The 15504-nt window shown below is 61.1% G+C and overlaps 4 protein-coding genes across 4 annotated transcripts; 2 read left to right on the top strand and 2 right to left on the bottom strand.

Annotated features, from left to right (window-relative positions):
- Window positions 1-1296: 1296 nt before the first annotated feature.
- On the bottom strand, window positions 1297-2367 carry SDRG_11761 (hypothetical protein; the record flags this gene model as incomplete). The annotated part of the gene is made up of 1 exon (XM_008617813.1): window positions 1297-2367. The coding sequence occupies one exon, from the start codon at window positions 2365-2367 to the stop codon at window positions 1297-1299; it is 1071 nt and encodes a 356-aa protein (XP_008616035.1).
- Window positions 2368-4525: 2158 nt separating this feature from the next.
- SDRG_11760 (hypothetical protein) lies at window positions 4526-6854 on the top strand. The gene is made up of 3 exons (XM_008617812.1): window positions 4526-4616; window positions 4662-4923; window positions 4972-6854. Exons 1-3 carry the CDS (start codon window positions 4579-4581, stop codon window positions 6790-6792), a joined length of 2121 nt encoding a protein of 706 aa, XP_008616034.1. The 5' UTR covers window positions 4526-4578; the 3' UTR covers window positions 6793-6854.
- Window positions 6855-7128: 274 nt separating this feature from the next.
- SDRG_11759 (hypothetical protein) lies at window positions 7129-9690 on the bottom strand. The gene has a single exon (XM_008617811.1). It carries the CDS (start codon window positions 9659-9661, stop codon window positions 7232-7234), a length of 2430 nt encoding a protein of 809 aa, XP_008616033.1. The 5' UTR covers window positions 9662-9690; the 3' UTR covers window positions 7129-7231.
- A 191-nt stretch (window positions 9691-9881) lies between these two features.
- Window positions 9882-15173, top strand: SDRG_11758 (hypothetical protein). Its single transcript, XM_008617810.1, has 4 exons — window positions 9882-13390; window positions 13435-13536; window positions 13584-13676; window positions 13721-15173. Exons 1-4 carry the CDS (start codon window positions 9896-9898, stop codon window positions 15107-15109), a joined length of 5079 nt encoding a protein of 1692 aa, XP_008616032.1. The 5' UTR covers window positions 9882-9895; the 3' UTR covers window positions 15110-15173.
- Window positions 15174-15504: the final 331 nt, after the last annotated feature.

The raw sequence follows: 15504 nt of genomic DNA, 5'->3' as shown, positions 1-15504 counted from the left end.
CCGATTACTCCCCGCTGGTCGTTTTAGTTGACGCCCATGTGCAATAAATGTCTGCGCTAGCACTGCAAGAATGCGCTTGCTCCAAGTGCGGGCATCTTGCACAGATGGGCTTTGCAACGTCAGCACAAGTCTAGATTTCGAGTGCATGTAGTGTTGTCGCTGCCTAAAACCGCGTGCCGAAGAGGGTGCCACTTTTAGAGATCAGGTTTAGCGTGTTAGTCGAAGAGCATTGGCCAGCACGTCAAGTTGCAGTTTGCGACCACTTATGTATTTCAGCTGGGCAGAGTCCAATCGCGCGTGGACAAAGCGCAGTGATCGGACACCAACATATGCTGCGCCCCAAAATAAAGCAGGATTGGTCAGATTATGACCAATAGCGCAAGGAGCTTGGCCAATGGCCCTTGTGCTGCAGGTGGCTGGGCATGAAAGCATTTCAACTGGCATCGTACCAGTATGACGAACCTTGAGCTTCATCGGTTATTCTTGGCCAGAGGCAGGTCGCACGCTGCGAAGTGCTTCACAGCTGCTCACTTGCAGACAGGACCACGCGCATTCAACTCGGTGGAATGTCTATCAGCTCTCGCGCAAGTGTTGTAGACCAGACGTCAGAACAAGATGCGAGGTCAACATAGGTCGCGCCCACGTTTCCAACGATTACTGCGGCACAGTCTTCTACTATCAGTAATTATGTCTCGACGCGAGGGTCGAGGCGCTTTCGAAGACAGCGTCGCAGTCTCGTTGAAGCGAACGACGCACACCTCCGATGGCGCCGGGTTCTCCACTTTCGAGGCGCCAGCCGATCGAAAGTCACGCTTGCACATATTTCAAGACATCGCTTTGCTTAGCGTCGCGGCTGGAGCCGACTCTACGTCGCCGCCGTACGCCTCTAGGCACGCGCTACCGATAGCTTAAGGGCTATGACATACTGTACATTGCAGCTCTAACAGCCTCGCCACCACGTTTCCGTCGCCTCTAGAATGGTTCCAAGAAATCTTCCAGGAATTATACCGCCGAGAGACAGAATTTGGATTTTTGGCTACTCACTCACACTTTCACATTGCAGGAAGCGTACATCAAGTCGAAACGATGTTATGTAGAGTGCTCTGGATTGCAGGCAGCAATTGTTGGCTTATAAGCTGCATCCATCCTGCTGCCCATTTTGTCAGTGCTTTTCAAGTATTGTACAACAATCAACGCAACGCGATTACCCTAGCTTTGCATCTATCTTCCAACATCAAATCAAGACTGGGGTTCGGTAACGTCACGGCGGGTGTATGGATGACGGGGTGCATGCAACTAGGCCATGCTTGGGACCGAGTGGGTTTGGGCGACGCCATCGTTGTCGACGGCATAGACTTTGTTGTTGCTGAGCGCAACGCTGATCCACGAGCGGCCCGGGAGCGGCTCGGACCACGTGATGCGCCTTTCCGAGAGGGAGCTAATGCTGCACTGGATCTGCTTAGTGTCGGCCGTGATACCGCAAACACGCTCGCCGTTGAACGCGATCTGCGAGAAGCCCGGGCACTTGACATCGGTCCACTTGACTTCGCCGGACGCGATCTCGGCCGTCGCGCCAACGTGCAAGTTGTTGACCTTGTCGAGAGCGTACACCGTCGACGCACTGGCGTGGAAGGCAAAATAGTGCTTCTGGGCCTCTTGGTACTTCCACTGCTGCTGGCCAAACTTGTCGGTGTACGGCATGCATTTCATCGAGATGTGGTTCTGCGCACCAGTCGTTTGCTCGCGGGCGCAAAATATGTCGCCGTTGGTCGCGACGTGCTTGGCAAAGCTGGTCGAAATCTCGACCGACGTGCCGGTGGTAATGTCCGAGACGACAGCCGTGCCGTTCGCATAGCTGTACTCGGCGACCGAGTTGCCGCCGACAGCGATCGTGGACCACTCACCGTCGCGCTTATCCCACTTGGTCGTCGATGACGGCGACGCAGCGCAGACCACCTGCTTGGTCGTGTCGAGGAGGCAGACGTAGGCGTTGTCGGCGGCGACTTGCTTGTATCCGCGACCGATCTCCACCCATGTCGTAGCCGGGATTGGCGCCATGGTCGGTGTAGCCGACGTCGGCTTGGGCGTTGGAGCCGTGGGCTTCGGGATGGTCGAGGGCGTCGGAGTGGTCGGGGTCGGGGTCGAAGGCTCCGGAATGACCGAGGGCGTCAGAGTTGTCGCTGTCGGCGTCGTTGGTTCTGGGATGGCCGAGGGCGTCGGTGAAGTCGGCGTCGCGGTCGTGGGTGCAGGCATAATTGTAGTCGGCGTTGGCGTCGGGCTGGCAACTGGCAAATCACCGCACGCAGCTTCAGACGCATATGCAGCGGCCGCAGCGACAAGCGCGGCGAGAGAAAGACGAAGAACCATGGTGGTGCAAATTTCAGAGTGGGGTCTGAGCTCCGAGTGCCGAGCTTCTGCATTGCTCGTGTCGCCGCAACCATCGTCACCATCTGATACCGGCTGAAATGGCTAACACACCGTTGATGTACAAGCGTGCAACAAATGGACGCCCTGTTTACAAGCCATGGACTCAATGCACTTATCCAGCTGGTTGTCATTCTTCCCTGCAACAACACTCTGTACATGGTATACCGTATATACCGGTACCAGCTACCGGTACGTACCGATATACAAGCCGAGCACAATGTACAGCTGTTTTGGACACGGATAACGCATGCGACAGTCAAGTTTGCGCCTCGTCTTGAGGGTTCACAAGTTGGTGTTTTGCTTCTGCAGTGCATCATTGCACTAACACTAAGCTTAGTCTGACGCTAGTAAACATGTTGAATGGATTGACTAACTACCATTGTGTTTCATGGAGCTACCAGGCACTTGATTTGACCGAAAAAAAGCCTCTTGGGTGAGCTTGCCGCACGACCACACTTGGATGCTTGTAGTCGACGTGACCAGCAGTAACCTCCACCGGAATCCTTGCAGTTGTAGTACCGATACTCTCAGATGCGTCGCGGGCACTCCCCGTAGTTTCCCAAGCTTCAATTGCGGTCAACATGGGTCATGCCCAGCATGACTTATCTGGGATTACTATCCCGTGTTCCACCCTTCCAATGCCGTCCAAGCCAGCGTTTGGCGAACGATCAGCGATGGCTTAGCGCAAATCAAGGCCGACGACTGCGCACTCCATGCCCAAATACCAGAGCATACGCAGTGGTGATGAAGGGCGTCAAGATTGCAACGTCAACGGCTGCTAGCGATTTTTCTTCAGTCGCCGACGGCATTTTGGTGGGTACGAGTGACTCCGCTCCAGAGGGAGTGGCGTCGCATCTATGATGTGGTGTCTTTTCTTGCAGGAGGTCGACCCTGTTGACGACCCGTTGTGTTAGTCCTTGCGACGCTTCCGCGCCCTACAACCGCTGAGACAGCGGCCCACTGCGAGAGATCGTAGCTCGCGAGCGCTGGCGTCTGCTGGACCACGTGTTGCGCCTGGATAGGAATGCCTTGCCATGGTCGCCGCCACTCGCCTCATTGCCCCGCCCCGATTTTAGGCCACGCCAAGATCACTTTGCCGATCGTCCTGCTCCGCGACCTCCAGTCGCCGACGCCGCCTCAGTTGCTGGCGCTCGTCATCATGGGCTTCGCTTGCGACTGCAAGCGCCCTCGGGCGACAACAGAAGAGCCAGATGCGCCCCCGCAGCAACGGTCCGGCGAGCTAATGAAGGAGTAGACCAGTCTCGGCGCTTGTGAAGCCTTTGTAACAACGAGGATAACGCGAAACACGTTCATCTATTGAGATTATGCACAACATGTCTCGTTTGGACATATTGCCAGCGTCCGACCTCCGAGGTCGTGTTCGGTGGTGTTGCTCTGTCAAGATTCCCGAGCTCCCGACAGCTCCTGCTCTCGACTTGATGACTAAAATAAAAATGGTTTAGCTGCGCTTGATTGGCCATTTTGCATTATTTTTGACCAATGACGACCGATACAGCGCCAAACGCCGCCAGCGGAACGAGCCTTGCAATCGCCCAGATCACGATTCCAAATGAATTCGCCCATACTTGGCACATCGATACAAGACGCTTTGGGGACCACGAAATGCTTCTTGGCACCAGCGTTTGAGCTGAAGCACGCGCAAGGGTCCCAACTGTTAATAATGGTATCCGCCATATATAGCCACGGATAGCCAGATCTTCAAGCCGTCATTTCCGCAATAACTTATTGCGTCTACGAATCCTCCGGAGCCATCAACACCTCTCGCAATGTATGACCCAAAGGACTTTGGCAATACTGCTCTGAATCTGGCGCGACTCGCCTGGTGTGCCTGCAGGATAATCTTAGCTGCCGCAGCCGAGATGATCGCTGGCCCGCACACGACAACATTGTACCGTGACTATGAACCGCAGATTGAGAGGTGCATAGCAAATACGCACGGTGCTGGCTGCCTGCGTCACCGCACTCTTCGACCTACGTGGGCTCTGGTGGTGCCACGTACTCCCTCTATAAATGCATACTGAAACAAAGAGGCTTTCGAGATGTGCTTGTATCGAGGGGGTCAACCAGCCAACCAAACGCGAGGCTGCAGCTCGATCCAATGGCATTGCAGCCAATCCTCAAGTAGCTTCGATGGCCGCCAAGAAGCAGCAGACGACGCAGAAGCGCAAGTAGGTCTACCGAGCCGCCGGACCACGTAGCTCATGATGGCCTAGGCTCGACGCGCCCGCGCCGGTCTCCAAGAAGGGCAAGTACGAAGCCATCGCGGCCAAGTCCAAGAAGGCTGCCAAGGTCGTCGTGCCCGAGTCCGAGTCGGAAGATGAGCCCATGGCCAGCGACAACGAAGAAGAGGTCTCGGAAGATGAGCAGGAAGTTGACGAAGACGACAATGACGAAGACGACGATGATGACAACTACGACGACGATGCGGCGCCCAAGGGCTTCTCGGACGGTAACGCCAAGTGGCTCAAGCCCAAGGTAACCACCGCTGCCACATGCAACTGCAGGCAGCTCACGATGTTATAGAACGCTGGCAGCGACGACGAGGACGATGAAGACTCGGACGACGAGAACATGACCGAGTTTGAGCGCAAGGCCGCTCGCCTCGCAGCCAAGGAGGCCCAGGACGAGGAGGACGCCGAGGAAGAGATGCAGCTCAACCTCGCCAACCAAGGCAAGTACGAGCTCCCGGACGAAGACGACGAGGACGACGACGAGGCCGGCGGCATCGACGCGACGGACGTCTACCAGCGAATCAAGGACGTCATTGAAGTCCTTGCGCACTTCAAGGAGCGCCGTGAGGCGCACCGCAGCCGCTCCGAGTACATTGACCAGCTCACGACCGACATGGCGTCGTACTTTGGCTACAACCGCGACCTCATGGTGCTCTTCATGCAGATGTTCTCGCCCGCCGAGACGCTCGAGTTCATCGAGGCCAACGAGCAGCCGCGTCCGCTTGTCATCCGCGCCAACACGCTCAAGACGCGCCGGCGCGACCTCGCCCAGGCGCTCATCCAGCGCGGTGTGAACCTCGACCCGCTCGCCAAGTGGTCCAAGGTCGGTCTCAAGATTTACGACTCGCCGGTGCCGATCGGCGCGACGCCCGAGTACCTCTCTGGCCACTACATGCTGCAGTCGGCGTCGTCGTTTGGCCCCGTGCTTGCGCTCGCCCCCGAAGCCAACGAGCGCATCCTCGACATGTGCTGCGCGCCGGGCGGCAAGACCACGTACGTGGCGCAGCTCATGCGCAACTCGGGCACGCTCATCGCCAACGACCTCAAGAAGAACCGCCTCAAGGCGACGGTGGCCAACCTCCACCGCCTCGGCGTCAAGAACTGCGCGGTCTCCAACTACGACGGCCGCAAGCTCCCGAGCGTCTTCACCGGCTTTGACCGCGTCCTCCTCGATGCGCCGTGCACGGGCATGGGTGTCATTGCCCGCGATCCGTCCATCAAGACGCAGAAGACGGAGAAGGACGTCTTCCGCCTCTCGCACCTCCAGAAGGAGCTCATCCTCGCGGCCATCGACGCCGTCGACGCCAAGAGCGCGTCGGGCGGCATCATTGTCTACTCGACGTGCTCGGTCATGGTCGAAGAGAACGAGGCGGTCGTCGAGTATGCGCTCAAGAAGCGCGCGGTCAAGCTCGTCGACTGCGGCCTCGACCACGGCAAGCCCGGCTTCACCCGCTACCAGCAGCAGCGCTTCCACCCGAGCATGACGCTCACGCGCCGCTTCTACCCGCACGTGCACAACATGGATGGCTTTTACGTGGCCAAGTTCAAAAAGTACGCCAACGCCAAGCCGGACGACGGCTCGGACGACGAGAACGACGACAAGGACGACTCGGACAACGAATCCAAGGTGCTCTCCAAGCGCCAGAAGCGCCAGCTCGAGAAGGCCAACAAGAAGGCGGCCGACGCCGTCGTCGCGACGGTCGTGGAAGAAGACAGCGACGACGAGGTCGCCGTCGAGGCCAGCGAGGACGACGCCGAGGAAGAAGAGGCGGCCGAGGAAGAAGCTTCGGAAGACGAAGAGGAAGCTGAGGAGGAAGAGGCTTCGGAAGAAGAAGAGGACGAAGAAGAGGAGCCTGTCGTGGAAGCCAAGCCCGTCAAGAAGCAGCAAAAGACGGCGACCAAGCCGGCCGCCAAGCCCGCTGCCAAGTCTGCTGCCAAGCCTGCTGCCAAGCCGGCGGCGCCTGCGGCCAAGAAGATCCAGGGCAAAAACCAGCCGATGGGCAAGGGCAACAAGCCCGGCAAGCCGACGGTGTTGAACCCCAAGGCCAAGCAGGCTCGCTTCATGGCCAACAAGTTTGCCGAGGCGCGCCTGAAGAAGAAGTCCAAGAAGTAAACCAATGCATTATTTTCCCATGTTAATCCATAGAATTCCTCCTTACATACACTACGTACACCGTATTCTGTGGCGCACTCTCTTCTCTGGCTGCAGAACCGACGCTACCGACGACGTCGTCAGCGCACAGACGTCCGCTTCGCTCTTCTTGGCGTCGCTGGCTTCGTCGCCACATTTCCCTTGGTCCACACTAAGATATGATTGCCAGCCTCTGATTCGCTGCTTCTTTGCTTCGAACTTCGTGTAGTAAGTCTTACTTCGATAGTCGACGCGACCTGCTTCCGCCGACCACGACAAAGGTTGATGCGCTTGGTGGCGGCGACCGAGATGGCTAGATACCAGTAGTGCACTATAACGTCTTTCGATATTGTCTACTAGTTTGTAGACAGCACACGGTGCATCGAGAGCAGATAATTTACACATGGTTCTACACCTATCCCTACGCCGTAGTCGTCTTGTGGCGGGGCTTTTGGAACTGCTTCTTCATCGTCTTCTTGTTCTTGAGCGCTTGCTTGTGCTTGCGCCGGAAGTCGAGCGTATACGTCTTGCGCAGCGTCATCCAGTCAGCCTCGTGCGTCTTGGTCCACGGGTCGGGCTTGCAAAAGCTTGCGCCAAACGCCAGCACGTCGGCCACCTGCCGCTTCGGGAGCGCGTCCGTCGCCGTCGCCGGCTCGTCTTCCGCCTCGTCATCCTCCTCCATCGCTTCGTCGTCCGTGCTGTCGTCCTGGACGACCTTGCGCACCGTGTTGGCAAAGTGCCACGTCGACTCGTCGAGGTCGGGCTTCTCCTCGAGCGGCTTGGCGTCGACATGGTCGTCATCGTCTTCGATGACGTCGCCACCGCCAAACATGGACGCGAAGCTGAAGCCGGTCGACGCGGCCGCGGTCGGCTTGACGATACCATCGAGCGCGGCCTCCATCTCCTCGCCGTCCTCCGAGTTGGCGCGGACGCGCGAGAACATGGTCGAGAGGTCCGACGTCGCAGCAAAGTATCGCTCTTCCGACACCTCGGGCATCGGCGTCTCCTTCCGGACTGGCATCGGCGGCAACACTTCGCCATCGTCGTCGTCGTCGTCATTGTCCTTGGCGATTTCAGCGTCGGTCGGGGCCGTCTGTTCGAACGCCTTGGCGTCGGCGTCGCGCGGGTCATATCGGCGCACGGACGCGAGCCAGCCGAGCTGCTTGAGGTCCTTGGCGTCCGAGACGGACCGGTGCAAGCGGGCCTTCGCGCGCTCCAATTCCATGTTGGGGAAGACGAGCGAGAGCACGTCGAGGGCGCGCTCGGTCTCTGCAATGTACGTCTGCTTGGCGACTTCGTCGGCGTCCGGCGCGACGGTGGCCCATGCCTGGACCGCGTCGTTTACGGGCTCGTCGACGTCGTGCGTCGCGTCGTCCACGCCGTCGTTGAACTCGTCGCCTTCGACGAAGCGCGCGTCGAGGCGGAAACGCTGGTCGCCGCCAAACCGCTTCTGCATCTCAAAGAGCCGCTTGCCGTCCGCGCCGGCAAACTCGGGCCGGAACTCAAAGAGCGCTTCCGTCTTGCGCCGCTTGAGTCCGAGGAAATCGTCGTCGTCCTTGTCATCGTCATCATCATCGTCGTCCGAGTCGCTGAGGAACCCGCGCTTCTTGGACGGCGCCGGCGCCGGCGTCGACGTGGTCTCGACGTCCGAGTCGTCCGAGTCGTCGCCAAACGTGATCTTCTTGTTCGTGGCCGCGATCGGCGTCGGCTGCTTCTTCTTCGCCGCCATTTGCGCCTCACGCTCCTTGATGGCCGCGAGACGACGAGCGTTCGCGGCTTCCTTGCGCGCGGCTTCGTCCACGACAGGCGCAGCAGGCGTCACCTCGACGGGCGCCTCGAGTTCCTTGGCGATCTCGGCCTCCATATCGACATCTTCGTCGTTGTCTTCGCTGTTGCTGTCGCTGTCTTCGCTGTTGCTGTCGCTGTCACTGCTGCTGCTGGACGCGGCTTGCGCCTGGGCGTAGGCGAGCTCCAGCTCCCGCTCGATCTCCGCTTCCATGTCAATGTCATCGGCCGGCGACGCTTCGTCTTCGTCCGCCACGTCGTCGACAGGCGCATCCGCATCTTCTTGCTCGTCGCCTTCTTCTTCGGCTTCGTCGTCCGACGTCTCGGAGCTCATGGCCCCATCCTCGGGCGCGTCAATGTCCTCGTCCGACGTCTCGGAGCTCAACTCGGCGTCGGCGACCGGCGCTTCAACCTCAGCCTCCATCGCGACGTCGTCGTCGTTGGTTGCGTCGATGGCGTCCGCCGAGGCGACCTCATCATCGCTCTTGTCGTCGTCGTCCGAAGTCTCGGAGCTCAAGTGACCGTCGTCTTCGTCGGCAGCTTCCCTGTCCGACTGCGGGGCCTCGGCCACGACCGCCGCCACCACGGGCGCCTTGGACGCAACGATCGTCACGACGCCGTCGTCGCCAAAGAGCATGCGCTTGCCCTTGTAGCGCTTGGACTTTTTGAGTTCCATTGCCGGCGCTTCGTCGCTTTGGGCGGGTGCAAAGGCGCGCTCACGCTCGGCGAGAACCTCGGCCTTGACGACCTCGTCGTCGGTCCACGCCGCCTGCAGCCGCTGCAAAAAGTCGGGCTTGGCCGACTCGACGCGCAGCCGCTTGCCCTTCCACTTGGTGTTGTGGTACGCCTTGACAAAGGCGTCGACGGTCGCGGTCTCGGCGGCCGCATCGCCGGACGCCGAAGCGATCTGCAGGTAGGCAAAGTCTTTGGCTGCCGAGTTGGCCATGAGCTGGACGTCGTCGATGCGCAGGTCAGCGTTGTTGGCGAGGAGGCGCTCGAAGCGCGAGACGAGCTCGGCCTTGGTCACATCCTCGGGCAGCCGCCCCACGTAGAGCCGCTGGACCATGGCAATGCAAACTTGACTGGAGCTTACCGAGTACACGGCCAAAGTGCGGATTAACCGACACGTACTTGATCGAGCTACCCGAGTCAATGGACCGGGTCGAGCACGATACAGTAGGGGGTGCTACCGAAACGGCAATGATGTGCAACGAATTGGTATATATTGCTTTGGAGGGGACCTAACTCGTTGAAATAGACCCCCTCCCCACTTTAACGCGTGAGTTTGAGGTTAAAGACCATGGAGGCGGTCGTGCGCAAGCTTGCGCATCCGATCGAGGAGATCCGCGTCCGCGCCCTCCACACGATCGAGACCAAGGTCACCCGTGGGCTCTGGCCGGCGCCGATGGCGCTCCCGCAGGCGCTTCGGTCCATGCTCGCTGACAGCCTGCCGGCTCTCGCCGTCGACTACCCACAGGCCGCGACCCTCCTGCAGCAGCTCAACGCCCCGGCGCCGGCCACACGCCCGCGCGCGACGCTGGGTAGCTTGAAGCTAGCGCCAGCTCAACCTCAAGAGGATGTCAAGGAGGCTCCAGCGCTGGCCGAGCCGCCGACCGACACAGCGCGTGGCTGGACGTTCCCGCCCGTCGTGCTCGCCGAGGCCGACGACAAGCTGCTCTTCGAGCTCGAGGTGAAGCTCAAGCTCCAGGCGCGCCCCATGGATGTGCTTAGCGTCGTGCGGCGGCTGCGCGACTCTGCGATCATCGACTTCCCGCCCGAAGTCTTTCTGCAGCGCCCGGCGACGCTCCAATACCTCTTGCACCTCGTCGCGACGCCGCTTCTCGAGCCGTCCGCGGGCTTTGGCGACGTCTACTACGACTATCCCAAGACGTCGACGCCGGCGACGCTTCTTCTGACCGTCCTCGACGTCCTTTGCGACCTCACGGCCGGATGGCTGCAGTCGTGCCGCCTCCTTGCGCATGCAACGTACACGGCCCCGTCCTCGCCGCATCAAACGTCCCGGTACCCTTCTCCTGCCGGCGCACCGGTGGTCGGCAGCTGGTCGCTCGCGGGCGGGCTCCACGAAGTCGTCGTCCACTGGCTCGTCGCGCTCGCGCAACCGACGGCGCCGCAAGTCCACCTCGTCGCCGCTGTCGTCGCTGTCGCACCGGCATGGCTTCGCGACGCCGATGACATTGGTCTGGACGCTCGTCGTTTCACGCGGCTCTTCCACGCGATAGCAAACGTGCTACTTGCGCCACACGTCGACAAGCACGTCGTCACGCCTCTCGTCCGTTGGGTCACCGATGTCTTCAAGCAGTTGACGCCGTCCGAGCTGCACCCGTCGGTTATCACAGTGCCGGACCGACTCGTCGACGAGCTTGCGTCGCACGTACTTGTCACCGGCGACGAGCAACTGCTGCCGTACGTTGTCGCCTGCCGCCCCGAGGTGGCGTTGACGATGGCGCGTCACGTGCGATTCTCGGCGCTGCAAAAAAAGTGCGACCCGTTCTTGGCGTCGGTCAGCGCCCGTCTCGATGGATCAACGTCGACGTGGGACGCGGCGAGCGCCGTCGCGACAGCCCGCGAGCTGCTCGATCTAGTCGTCGCGGACGATGGCCGCCGAGAGTCGCTCCTCGGTGCGATCGCACACGTCATTGGCCTTGCCGCCGACGAGCCAGACCTCTCACTCGCGGTGCAAGAGCTCGTCGAGGCCCTTGGCCAGCGCTGTGTCGAGGTCAACGGTCACTACGAGACGGTCCTGGCGTACGTCGAAGGGCCTCTTGGCGGGCTCTTAACTGCACAAGGCATTCTGCACGGGCTGTGTCAACGCCTCGCGGTTGACCCGGCGGCGGAAGCGCTCTGGACGCTGCTTGATGGATGCTGGACCCGGCTCGGCTCTGACATTCCGCCCGTCATGTGGCCGTACCTGCAGCACTGGGCGTACGCCGAGGTGCCCATCTCGCGCCACCACGGCGACGTCCAAGAGTCCTGGGCGCGCCTGCTTCATGCGCTGCCTGCTGTCGCAATGGCGGACGACGTCGTCTTGCGCCTCCGGTGTCTCTTCCACCGATCCAACTACGTTCGCCGGGCAGCCGTCATGGGCCTCAACGAGATTTTAAGCTTGGCGGTCGACGACGACGTCTTTGGCGGCGACGACACGGAGCCCGCGCTGCAAGCCTACGCAAGAGCACACCACTCTGGTCGACTCGGCCATGCGTCGTCATCGCAGCTGGTCGAGAAGGTGCACATGTGGCTGCTCATGCTGCGCTCGACGTCGCTCGAAGCCAACATCAAGGCGTCCGTGCTCACCCAAGCCGCCGAGCGATTGTACCGCGTCGGTGGCGCCACCGACGTCCTCGCCGACGCCGGCCTTCTCGCCGAGCTGCTGCCGACGCTGGTGCAGCTCCTCGATGACGCCAGCGCATGGATGGCACCCAAAGTCGTCTTGGTGCTCGATCGGCTCTTGTCGCAGTCGAGCTTTGCGCGCAAGTGGTTTCGAGCGCAGGTCGACGGCCTCCGCGCGCTCTTCCTATGCGCCAATGTCGAGACCAACCCCGAGCTCCGTGCTGGCGCGTACTGCTGCCTCGCGTACATCACGATGGCCCGGGACGTTTGGACGCTCGAAGAGGACTACGTGACGTCGATGCCGTCGATGCTCTTGCCCACATTTGGTCTGCACGCGAGCGTCTGGACGTCCATTGACTCGCTTTGCCCGACGCCGCTACTGGCATCAGCACCCGCGTCCCCTCTGCCTCTGCAGCGACCTATGGCGGCCGAGTGGACACCGACGCACGTCCGCGCGCACCTCGAAGCACTCGCATCGGCGTCTTCGCACCGGTCGTATCTGCACCTCCTGTACAACTTGCGGTGGTGGCTTGTCTTGGACCCGACGGTGTGGGCGCCGGTCGTCGACTCGCACGGCCAGCATCTCTTGCGTCTTCTCGAGACGTACCCGTGCAGTGCCAAGGACCTGCTCGTGCTCGCCGCGCTGCTCCGGTGCTTTGCCAGTGTGACGCCACATCTCGGCTCGTCGCTCCTCCTGACCTTGCTGCTGCGCCTCAAGGTGCACGTGGCGCCGCTGCTCCGGCAGTGTCTTGCGTCCAACGCGCCGCTTTTCGACGCGACCATGGGCTTGCTCCTCGCGATGGCCGAAGCGTCCGTCGACCTCGCGCGGTTTGTCGCTGCCTTCCTCATCGATACGAACGTGCATGCCACGGCGCTTCTCACGGTCGGCGTTGCCGTCGACGCAGCCGTCGCGCTTCCGGTGCAGCGCGTCTGTTTGCGGCTCGTGGCGCGGCTCACGCAGGTCGCGGGCGTCGACGCCGAGGCGTGGCATCGCTTTGCGTCCGAGACGCTGCGCCCCGTGCTTCTCAGTGTGCTGCGCCCGCACCGACGCGCCGACTCGTTCCAGGACAAGCGGCGAGTGCTCCACGCTCTCGAGTGCCTCTTGGCTCTGCCCACCGACGATGACGTCGTGGCCACCGCGCGCAGTGTATTGTTTGACGTCGATGGCCGACTGCGAACCCTCGGCTACATGCTCGTGGCCTCGGGCGCCGAGACGGAGGCCTCGCTGGCGCAACTGGCCCTCGATACGGTGGGCGACGCCACCGAAGCCGCCGCGGTTCGCCGTGCCGCGGGTGCCGTCGTGGCTCGTGCGAGCGCACTTTACACGGCGCCGGTCCGAAAACTGCTCGTCGACGAGACGACGACGTTGGCGCCAGCGCTCACGCTCGCCCTGCTGCGGCTCGTGCCTCTCAACGACCCGAGCTTGCCCTCGTTGCCGTGGCCATTGGTACGCATTGCTTTGCATCTTTGGCGTCAACACTGATATTGTAGCTCTTGTCGATGGCGACACCGGTCGACGTCTGCAGCCGGTTTGCTCACTCGGTCCTCGGCCTCTCGGAGACCAAACGCTCCGCATTCCGTGATCTCATCACGGTATCTCAAGTTTGTCTCGGTCTAGAGGTTATATCCTGTTGTTCTAGGAGGCCTGGACGACGTCACACCAAGCAGACGCGATGCTCAGTGTACGCACCGCGTCTTTCCTGCTGCTCTCGGTCGCGCCACGTCCGTCAGTGGTACCTCCGACTACCTCAAGATACGATGTCACAGTTTCGTGTAGGCATCGCTCTTGCCAGCGGTGTCGTCCGTCTTGGTCTGGTCGGGACCACTCGATGCGCACTACACAGCTCTTCTGGGCGACGTGCTCAGCGTTCTTAGCGTCCTTTTGGCCGAGAGCTCGCTGCACCTGCCAGCGTCCTTTCTCTCGGAGCTACTCGAAGCACTGTTACGTGCGACGTCGGATCGCTTTGCCGACCGCGCGCTCCTCGAACGTCTCTTGGCGCCCATGGCGGCGCTGCTCCCGCGCATGCTGCCGCTGCTGTTGCCGCAACAAACCACCAAGCTCTCGACCCTTAGCGACCACGTCGTCGCCCTCCTCGTGCACACAGAGGTGGCGCCTGCACCGCTCGCATCGATCCTCACGTCGATCGCCGAGTCGGGTGAGGTACCGATGGCGCCCACACACAACCTCGTGGCCGTGGCCTGGCGCCGGCTCCTCGTCGCCGCCGACACGATGCGACTGCGCGGTGTCTCGGCGTCCGACAGCTTTGTGCTCTACGCCAGTCTCCTCGCCGGACTTTTCTTCACCTCGAAGAGTGCGCAGGACGACGCGACGGCGCTGGAGCTCCCGCGGCACGTGGCCAACTTCTACTCGACGATTTGCAAGCCGACGGTCCACGCACCAGTGGCTTCATCGGCACTTGCGCTGCTGATCAACTACGTCCGTGCCAACGACAGCTCGAAGCGCGCTACCATCGCCCAAGGCGCGTTCTACGCGCAGCTCTGGGAGACGGCCCTCGCAAGGAATGGGGCCTCACCACAGGTGTTTTCGCTGCTCAAAGCGCTCGTGCTGCACGCCGACGGCGTCCTCGCGGCCATCAAGCGCGGCTTCCTCGCAAAAGCAGTCGCGTCGCTCGACGAGACGCTGCGGCAGATCGCCAAGGGCAACAAGACGATCTCGATTGCCGCTGTCGGACCGCTCGTCGACGTCTTGGCCAACGTCGCCAGCGTCGAGGACGGCCGGGCTGAGCTCGGCAGCAGCACGCGACTGCATGTCATCTTTGCCGACCTCTTGGCGGCGCCCTCCGTGCTGCAGACAACGACGCGCTGGGTGCGTCACATGGCGTGTGCGCCCATGGGCAAGAACGCACTCATCCAGTGGCAGTCGGTGCTCGCGGCGCTCGTTGCACTAGTCGCGGCGCCCGACGTCATCGTTGCGCTCCACGCGTCCTGCGCCGTGTGGTGGCTTCTGTACAACAACCAGCGCGCGCTCGCGCTTCTTCAAACCAATGCCGAGTGGTCTGCGACGCTACGCGACGCAGCAACGAGCGCCGCGACGCGCCTCGACTCGGATGCGCACCGTGTCGTCGAGTATCAGCTGCGCAACATTGTGCAGCTCTTGGACGACAGAGACGACAGAGACGACAGAGACGGCTTGGTAGCATCGTAATGGAATACCGCGTACTATTTAACTTGGTCGTGGTCGCGGAACAGAGGCAAACTGCCGTCTTTCGGTCTTGGCCGTTATTATTGGCGTTCGCCATTGACTACCTCAAATAGCCAGATTTAGGGTGGCGCACGCTGGCGGCCTCCACAGATCGACCAAAATGGAGTTTGAGATGAAATCGCCCATACTTGCGAGAGTGGTAAGCCATGCTTTGGAGAGCTCAAAATACTATGTGGGATCCTCGGATCGCCCCGAACCGTGCGCGAGAACTCGGGTCCGCTTGTGCCACTGATTTTTGCCCTAATCAAGAGCCCATTTTCAACATCAAGCTCCGTGCCGAGCGCGCGCTCATGGACGCGCCCGAGATTGCGGCGCGCGCCGAGCATTGTGCAAGTGAG

This window comes from Saprolegnia diclina (genome assembly GCF_000281045.1).
Source record: "Saprolegnia diclina VS20 unplaced genomic scaffold supercont1.44, whole genome shotgun sequence".
In the NCBI taxonomy this organism is placed as follows: Eukaryota; Oomycota; class Saprolegniomycetes; order Saprolegniales; family Saprolegniaceae; genus Saprolegnia; species Saprolegnia diclina.
The sequence above is the reverse complement of the archived record's forward strand: the minus strand, read 5'-3'. Positions and strand labels throughout refer to the sequence as shown.